The sequence below is a fragment of the Solanum stenotomum genome, unplaced genomic scaffold (genome assembly GCF_019186545.1).
Source record: "Solanum stenotomum isolate F172 unplaced genomic scaffold, ASM1918654v1 scaffold36051, whole genome shotgun sequence".
Classification (NCBI taxonomy): Eukaryota; Viridiplantae; Streptophyta; class Magnoliopsida; order Solanales; family Solanaceae; genus Solanum; species Solanum stenotomum.
The window spans coordinates 55,919-65,182 of NW_026033744.1; the positions used below are offsets into that span (position 1 = coordinate 55,919).

Sequence of the window (9,264 nt, forward strand, 5' to 3'; positions counted from 1 at the left end):
TACATATTATGATACCTAGCACTTGCATTTGGTGAAATATAAATTTTGTTTATATTGAACGGAGAAGGGCAATAAATATTCCAATGTATGAAAAATGATTCATAAATACCTTTTTCCGTCTTTTGATCCGTAATCTTTATTTTTGGTCAAACAAGTTCACTTTTTGATCTAAGACTACTCTCAACCTTTCGAATTAAGTATGTAGTACCACTTTAGAAAGGAAAAAAAAAACAAAAAATCAGTTATATTTAACAAGTAGACAAAGACGTGTGTATCTATATCTTTAATTTCATACAAGTTTATGTATCTATTTATGTATACTTAAAATTGAAGTACATACATAAATATCAACTAAAATCTAAGTTAAATGATATGTTTATATATTATACAACCAGAGCTTCTTGCAACTCGTGTGATCGTAGCAGTACTTTGATGGGAACCACAAAATTCTAATCTCCATCCTTTATTAAAGTAAGAAAGTGAGATAATATATAAAGAAATAAACTGGATATGTGTATAAATGAAGAAACCCACTTAAAAGAAAAGTGAAAAATTCCAAAAACAGAAGGGAAAATACATATTAGATCACAAAAGTTTAATCAAGATTGGAATTGATTGCATTTTTTCTTTTTCAACAGAAATAGACTAAATTCCTAATTATATATGTCCTTGCATGTATTCTTTCCGTCTTCTTGACCGGATATAAAATTTATTACTCATTTATATTAACGATAAGTAGTACTCCTAGTAACTTTTTGTAAGATATTTGTAAAATTCGTAAATTAATTTTTTACTTATTCTCTAAATAATAATAATATAATATCTCAATAGGAGAGAAATATTGTGTGAAAAATAGTGCAATAAAATATTTTGAAGTGATAAGTTGGTGACATTGGAGTATAGTTCCCTTAGTTTATTTTTATTTCTCTTTTATATTAAAAAGAATAAAAATATATATATTTCTTTCTTTTATTTGTCGATTTTAACATATTAAAAAGATTTATTATTATTTTTTTCAATATACTTTTATTGTTAAGTAACTACATAATATACTACTAGTAATCAAACTTAATTTCTTAAAGTGTAATTAACAAGAATGTTTTAGTAAAACAGGTCTTTATAGCTATTTTTTAGGAATCGTTTCAAGTTAACAAGACACAGATAAAAAAATCGAAGGAAGTACATAATCAATTAGGATATGACACTAATTAAGACAAGACAGACTCAGATTAACAACTATTAGATCACACCTTTCATCTGGAATGAAGGAGGGATCTTACCATGGTCAAAAAGGGTTCATTTGAACCTTTTTAACGTATATTACATTGTTATATATAATTAAAATTATCATTATTACATATATATAATGATAATTTCTTTTTTATTCTTAATTTTGATAAAATTCTGACTCCGACACTTATCAAAAAGCTAAACAATTGATGTTGATTGCTGATACTGAAGAGACATGGGCCAACAAGAAGTTCCTACCATGCAATATTCAACTTTAATTTAAAGCTAATAACAAGTTGATTATTATGTGCATGCCCCATATACGAATATAGGCCGGTTATAGATTTTATCTATAGGGCCACTCATGTCCTTAACCTGCAGAAAATAAAACCTTAAATTTAATATTATAATCATGAAAAATATTATGTACATCAAAGATATGACTCTTTACATTATAACTCTTCATTGGCTCATTTTTCCCATGTTTCATCGAATATTTGTATTCAAATATACTTTATTTTTAAAATTTAAATTTTATCTAGATGTTTCTAAAAGTTTTACTAAATATATGAGAGTTTTGTCTTTTTAGTTAGGCGCTTGTCTTTTATGACCAAAATGACAAATAATAATAAGAATTTAGTTAGCAGCCAACGATGGGTAAAGAAGAGTCTGGTCCGATTTGAAAGATTAAGAGAGAATGGTTATTATTTTATTTTATTATTGAGTATTAATTATTTTTGATTCATTTTGTAATGAGTAAGATGACTTATAATTAAGAGTGAGATGATAAAATTACGTTTTTCATTTGTTTTTTCTACTTGTACACTATTTTAAAACTAGATTTTTCATGTTTACTTGTCACATTTAACATATCAACAATATTTTTTTCATTTATTCTTAGCATTAATTAGGCATTTCTCAGACATCAATTGATATGGGTATAATGATAATATATCAATCATTATTTTTTAAAAACGTTTAAAATACAAAATGGATAAATAAAAATAAACAAAGAAAATATTATTTTATTTATTATTTATTAAAGTATGTATATATAACGGAGTTAACCTCTTATTCTGGATTGTTGAATTTTTTTGGATTGTATCTCTTTTTTTTTTTTTGTGCGTCTACCAACTGATTTACAAAATCCACCGCGACTCAGTTAATGGATACAAAACTAATACAATATATATTAGCCACTGAAGGATTTATTCAAAAAATTTCATTCAGTTGAACTTTTTTTTTCTTAATTCGGTGACTGATATCCATATTTAAATTCGATTAAATTTGGATTCACGCTGAAAAAATTCACATTGAAAGGTAAATCGTTTTCTAACAAAGATGACTCCGTATCCAAGGAAACTCAAATTCAAGACCTCTTAATTAAAAATGAAAGAATACTTACTACTTCACCACAAGTTGATTCGGTTGAACCTTGACTTTAAAGGGTTAATATATCAATTTTTCAATGGTGCAAAGAGGGTGAACAACAGCAAATGGTGGTAAATGACGGCTTTTTGTCTATTTGATATTTATCTAGTTGCACTTTAGTGTGTTCAAGCAAAGTTGAAAGTTCGAAAAATTGAACCAATGACTTTTTTTTTACTATAAAAATAAGTCTGATCTAAATATATTCGTGGTCCAGGCTTTGAGCACTACTTATTTTAAAAATATTAATAATAATTGTTTTGAATTTGATGAAAATGGAACTAGTTTGGAGCATGAACATCCGACCCCCTAGTTGTAGCTAATTCATTTATTCAAATGACCATTTTTATATAAGATTTTATCTCTATTTTAAAAATTGTATAATTACTATCCTCATAAAAGTCCCTTCCAAAATAAATATTAGACTTGAATCTAATATTTTCTTAATTTTACACATAAAATATTAGACTCTCGTTCTGGTGTTAAATTTCTTGTAAATTTCACGATTGTTATAAGAAAAATTTATCATGAAAATTTCAATTTGTTCAAAAGATTTTTCCAAAATTACGAAATGTATTTTGTATTTTATTATTTGAAAAGGACAACAAGGGGGACTACAAAGTGAAGAACTGAACCTTCACTAAACTAGGGATCCATATTGGATGGATCGGATGGATAATTATGTTTAACTATTTGACTTATTGGATATGATTAGATTTTAAATAGGGGATAATTGTACAGAATGACAAACTTATAATCTAAAATAAATGGAGTAGCTACTGTTTGATTTAATTGCGCCCCGTAGCAAACGTTTGCCAGTCGCCTCTCTCCCTCCAAATTCTCACTCGCCACTCTTCCTTTCTCGATCGCTCCCTCTATGCTCGCCTCTCTCGCTTTATACAACATAATTGTATAAATTGTGTTTCTGTTTGTATAAAGCGAGAGAAAATTGTATATACACATGCAAATACATAATATTTGTTCTATACACTTATAATTATACAATAAAAATATTCCCCTACCCAGTTCTCTTTTGCCTTTCTCTCTTTCTCGTTTTATACAAACACAGATTATACAATATAATGTAAAATTTATGTTTGTATAAAGCGAAAGAAAATTGTATATACACATGCAAATACATATACATTCGTCATATACACTTATAATTATACAATACAAATATTCTCATGCCCAATTTTCTTTTGCCTTTCTCTCTTTCTCATTTTATACAAACACAGATTATACAAATATAATGTATAATTTATGTTTGTATAAAGCGAAAGAGAGAGCGATTTTTGATATACAAATATTTTTGTCAACGATTTATACAAATGAGAAGCTAACAACAATTTTTACAAATGGTCTGCCAGCGAAATTATACAAATCTGAAGAGGAGCCAACGAATTATACAATTGCTTCTTTTTGTATATATGTATAGCGAAATAGACATAGCTTTCAATTGTATATGTATAGCGAATTATACATATATGTTTGCTATGGAGCGCAATTATGCAAACTTTGCTATAACATACAAATATGATTTTTTTGTTTGCTATATGTGAAAGTTGTTCNTTTGAAAAGGACAACAAGGGGGTGACTACAAAGTGAAGAACTGAACCTTCACTAAATTAGGGCTCCTTATTGGATGGATCAGATGGATAATTAAGTTTAACGATTTGACTTATTGGATATGATTAGATTTTAAATATACTAATTTGCTAGCCAACGAATAATAAGCTATCGATTGATTCAGTATCGGATTAGAAATTAACTGACGGTTATTGGGCAGTGTATTGGCTCCACCACCTCATGCTCCCTTCTTTCACTTTCACTCACCACCAATAGATTGATCTCCCATCAAACAAAATATTTTTTCTAGCCCTACTTAAGCGGGTAATTTATTAATTGTGAATCACAGTGAGACACACATGAAAGTCTAAATTTTGTGGGTATGTACACCTAAGTATTTACTTAATAAATATACGACGGTAAAAATGTGACTACGATAATTCTTAACGGGTTAACGGTTCACAAATAAAAAAATTGAGTAATCCACTCACGCACCAATTAACCATTAACTATAAAATTTTAATTTGTTCACCAACTGTTAATCCGATAATCTAATACCAATAAATTAAATTTGTGGTTGACTTATCGACTGCAGTTCGGGTTTGAACAGTCCTACACCGAACAAAGTTTTTCATATGTTTCAATTTGTTTGTCTTGTTTTTTAGTCCGTTTAAAAAATAATGTTTATTTTCATTTTTTAACCATTTTTTAATTTCAACTTTTTACATGACATATTAAATTCATAAGATCAAAGGTCATTTTAATACATATTGTTATATTACAAAACTACAAAAATCTTTAATTTAAAATTACAAAATTTAAAAATCTTTTTTACTTTTCAAAACTCAAGTCAAATAATTTTTTTTAAAAAAAATACTGTAACGGAGGAAGAATAACTTAACAAAGGTATTTTGACTTTCATACACTTTATAATACCTAGGAAAATATGCATAACGGATACTCTAGGGACTTACAACCCAAAAGAAAAACAAAAAAAAAAAAACTTCAGCATAAGTTATTAAAATTATATAAGTTTTTAAACTTCAGCATTATTTATTATTTTAAAAAAATAAAATATTCATATTCTTTCCATTTCATCTTTAGGAGTGATTATCCTTAAAATTAAGCATTGGCTAATTTAGCATGAAGTATGTTAATTTTTAGTTTTCCAATTTCTTTACTCGTGGTTATTCAGATACTTACATAAACACATTTTTTATTTATTGAAGAAAGAACCACTGATATGTTGTTATTATTGTTGTATCAGTTCATCAACTAACATTGGATATATCAACTTTTAGTATATAAAAATTTAAACAAACCACTATTCAAATGATAATTTCTCTAGTTTTAATTTATTTGATATATTTTTATTAGTTCGTTTTTTTTAATTTCAATTTTTTTTAAATTACAAAATTAAAGAGCAGTTTATATATTTAACATATCTTTAATTAAAATTATATAATTTAAAAGTCTTTTTAATTTTCTTAAATTTCGTATCAATTCAAAATATGCCAAACAAATTGAAATTACTAAACCAAATTGTTGCAAGAGAACACCACGTGGCAATATGAACAATAAACATGCAGAGAGCTCCGCTTGGATCAAAACATTTCAGAATAAATTTAATATGTAACCCCTCTCTAAATTAATTTTACTTTTAGCCCCCTCTTCCCCCCCATGCCCCCACCTTGTCCCCCTACAAATTGCCACTGTTGCCCTCACTGTTATCACCTTTCTTCTCTGTAGCTCCAAATATATAATAACACCATAGCCCATAATCCCTTTTCTATTTTCTCTCTCTTATTCTGCATTTTTGTTCTGATTCGGAATTTTTTCTTTATTTGGGTTCCTTTTCTACCGTCAAATACTCAATTGAACTAATTAGAAAACCATATATTCGGTTTCTGTCTCTCTACCTCTTCACCATTTCTAGCTTCTTCTCTTTCTCTCTCTACAACTTTTTTTCTTCTGGGTTTTGATTCTGACTGCAAGATGAAGGTATCTCTGATAAATTATTTATACCCTTATCTGATTTTGCCTTTTTTGTTATTCCACTTTCGGAATATTTCATAAGATGCATAACTTTTGCTTTGAATTTACTTTTGGGTGTCGGGTTTTTTGGGGTTTTATTGATTCTTTGTAGTTTTTTTTTCCTTCTTAATTTTGTCGGTGGTTGATTCTTTTGTATTTTGATTTGCTTGCTCTGTTTTGCTTGATTTTATTTTTTTCACTTTTTTTTCTGCAGAAATTTATCTTGAATTTGGAGGTGCATGATGTAAGAGACAAGCGCAAGGCCTTGAAGACGGTCTCTGCTCTTCCAGGTACTGAAAAAAAATGTTATTTTTCGTGCATTTTGTCATCTATCAAAATTTCAAGCTAAAATGGTGTGTGTGTGTGGGGAGGGGGGAGTGTTTCCAATTAATTTATTTTACAATTTAAAAGTTAAAACTGGTGATAGGATATTTCGAATTATCATGGTTGCTTACGGGTTATGTTGCTCGAATACTCTAAAATTATTGCCACTCGCAGGTTAGATTCTTCATAAATGCACTATTTTTGATAATCCCACATGAATGTAGACATTTTTAAAGAGTTGGAGCAACATTGTCTTTGGGGATTTCATATCACATGGCCAAACGGACCCTTAATATTAAGCAACTAGTGTCATCTGACACCTTTCGTCGAAAAATTTGATTAATATGTATGTGAATAAAATTAAATGAAAATAAGTATAGGCATACCGGTTTAACGACTACAAGTAATTCTTTTGATGTGAATATGTATATCTTTAGCAAAAAGAAAAGAATTTGGTTTTGGGTGATCAATTGAGTTGGTGGTGAGTCATTGTTAAAGGATTAGGAGGATCTAATACTGAAGATGGTAGTTCTCCAACTTGGATTAGGTACTAAGCCATTCACTACCAATAGTCTCCAAATTGGATTCTACTTTCAACTAATTGAAAAGAAAAAGAGAAGTCAATTTTTTCATCGATTCTGATGTGGCGCCATGCCAAGTGGGGTCCACTACATGTAAGCTGTCCTCCATTTCAACCTCCATCTTCTTTCTTTGGGAGGATGAGTGGTTTTTGTTGAGCCGAGAGCCTATCAGAAATAGGCTCTCCCCAGACCCTACTTGTGGAATTACTCTAGATGTGTTGTTGTATATATATATATATATATATATTTTACATTTTTTAAGTTTTTTTTTCTTTTTTTGGTGATGATTACGACAGCACTACCTATAATAATATTGTCCTAAGAAATCATTCCATGAGTAGTTGTTCTATCAACTTCAATTGCTGCATTATTTTCAGTAGTGGTCAATTCAATCTGCTGTCTAATGCTCTTTGGAGAATAATGATTTGCTATAGAATTAACCAAAACATGATGGTTGTGCAGTAACAGTTAAAATCTTGGTGACAAAGTTGCTCCATAACATTGTTTCCAATATAAGCGAAAATTCAGTTAGTTGAAGTCCCCAAAGTCCGGATCTTTTTTTCTTTGGTAGAATTGGTGACGGTTTCTTGACTTTGATATGTAAAATCTTTAAAATGAGACTAACTAGAGGATGTTATGATGAGATGTTGCAGGAATTGATGAAATCTCAATGGATATGAAAGGTAAGAAATTAACCATCATCGGAACAGTTGATCCAGTGAGTGTAGTGAGCAAACTACGGAAATTTTGGCCAGCGCACATAATCTCAGTAGGACCGGCCAAACAGCCGGAGAAGAAAGAGGAACCAAAGAAAGAAGAGGCCAAGAAAGAGGAGGCTAAGAAGGAGGGCGAGGGCAAGAAAGAAGACGCTCCAAAGGAGGAAGGTAAGAAAGAGGAGGGTAAGAAGGAAGAAGAAGGTAAGAAGGATGAAAATAAGAAAGACGATCCCAAAAAGGCCGGAGAGAAGAAGGTAGAACCACAGCCACAACCAATGGCAATGCCGATGCCGATGCCATTCCCACATCAAGGCTATAATCAGTCTGTGGTTGGCATGGTACCTCCTTATCGGCCATATTATCCTCCTCCTCATATGCAAGCTATGCCCTATCGTCCATATTATCCTCCTCCTGCGCAAACGTACTACCAGGTTCACCACAGCATGGAAGAGAATCCTAATTCATGTGTTATCGGTTAAATTGGTTCGTTGAGCGGATCAAATCATATATATTATCTATACATAGCTCTCCGTTCTTCTTGTTTTGAGTTGGTCTCGGGTTATGTTCTATTAGCATGAACCGAGACTAACATTCAAGAACAGAGAAAATCCATTGTGAATACACAATGATCATGCCATCATATTTGTCTTTTCAGAATTAAGAAATTGTGTATAGAGAATTAAATAAGAGTTTTACTAGCTCCCTTCTTTTTACTTATAAATTCTTACAGAGAAATCCTCATTATGTTCACTCTATTCTTGGAGTTGTGGGGAACCCTTAAGGTCGTTTTGTTCGTGGACTAAGTTATTCTGAGATTATAGTTTAGAAATTGTAGTGTTTGGACCAATTTATAATTCAGGATTATGATTATGTTCCACCTTATGCTAGGAACCAAAGTAGCCTATTTTTAGGGAGGGACAAAATAGATTGTTAATTATTTAGTACAAAGAATGATTTGCGGGCAAGTTGCTTTATATATATATGTAGTTTTACATCTCTCTAATTCCCCATGTTCCTACTTAATATTATTTGTTACAAGTACAAGATAGTAAGACAAATTTTACAGGTGCATACTCTTGTAATTCTTTTATCTTTTTCAGAAAAACAAAATTTGGTGCTAGTCATGCTTCATTTCACATGAAAATCAAGCCACTGGGTTGTTTTATTCGATTTTAATTATTCTATAAACATGAGATTTTCTTTAAAAAATGTTATTATCAATAAACCTCACTATGTTGTAACTTTATGACATATTCTTGTCAATTAGTCAATGATGGGTATTCACGTATTTTTGTTTTGTTTAAGAGGAAATAGTAGCAAAATATGTATTTAATTATTTTTTTTTTTGTTTCCTATCCGAGGAGTTTCACTAAATTTGGATT

General features: G+C 29.9%; 1 protein-coding gene across 1 annotated transcript; it reads left to right on the forward strand.

Moving 5' to 3' along the window:
• Positions 1-5,845: 5,845 nt before the first annotated feature.
• LOC125852503 (heavy metal-associated isoprenylated plant protein 39-like) lies at positions 5,846-8,579 on the forward strand. Its single transcript, XM_049532225.1, has 3 exons — positions 5,846-6,228; positions 6,476-6,551; positions 7,820-8,579. The coding sequence occupies exons 1-3, from the start codon at positions 6,223-6,225 to the stop codon at positions 8,359-8,361; spliced, it is 624 nt and encodes a 207-aa protein (XP_049388182.1). The 5' UTR covers positions 5,846-6,222; the 3' UTR covers positions 8,362-8,579.
• Positions 8,580-9,264: the final 685 nt, after the last annotated feature.

Bases quoted from the DNA above. Each gene is read 5' to 3' on its own strand.
- LOC125852503 (XM_049532225.1), top strand. The intron at 6,552-7,819 runs GTACTGAAAAAA...GAGATGTTGCAG, and splicing joins GACGGTCTCTGCTCTTCCAG to GAATTGATGAAATCTCAATG.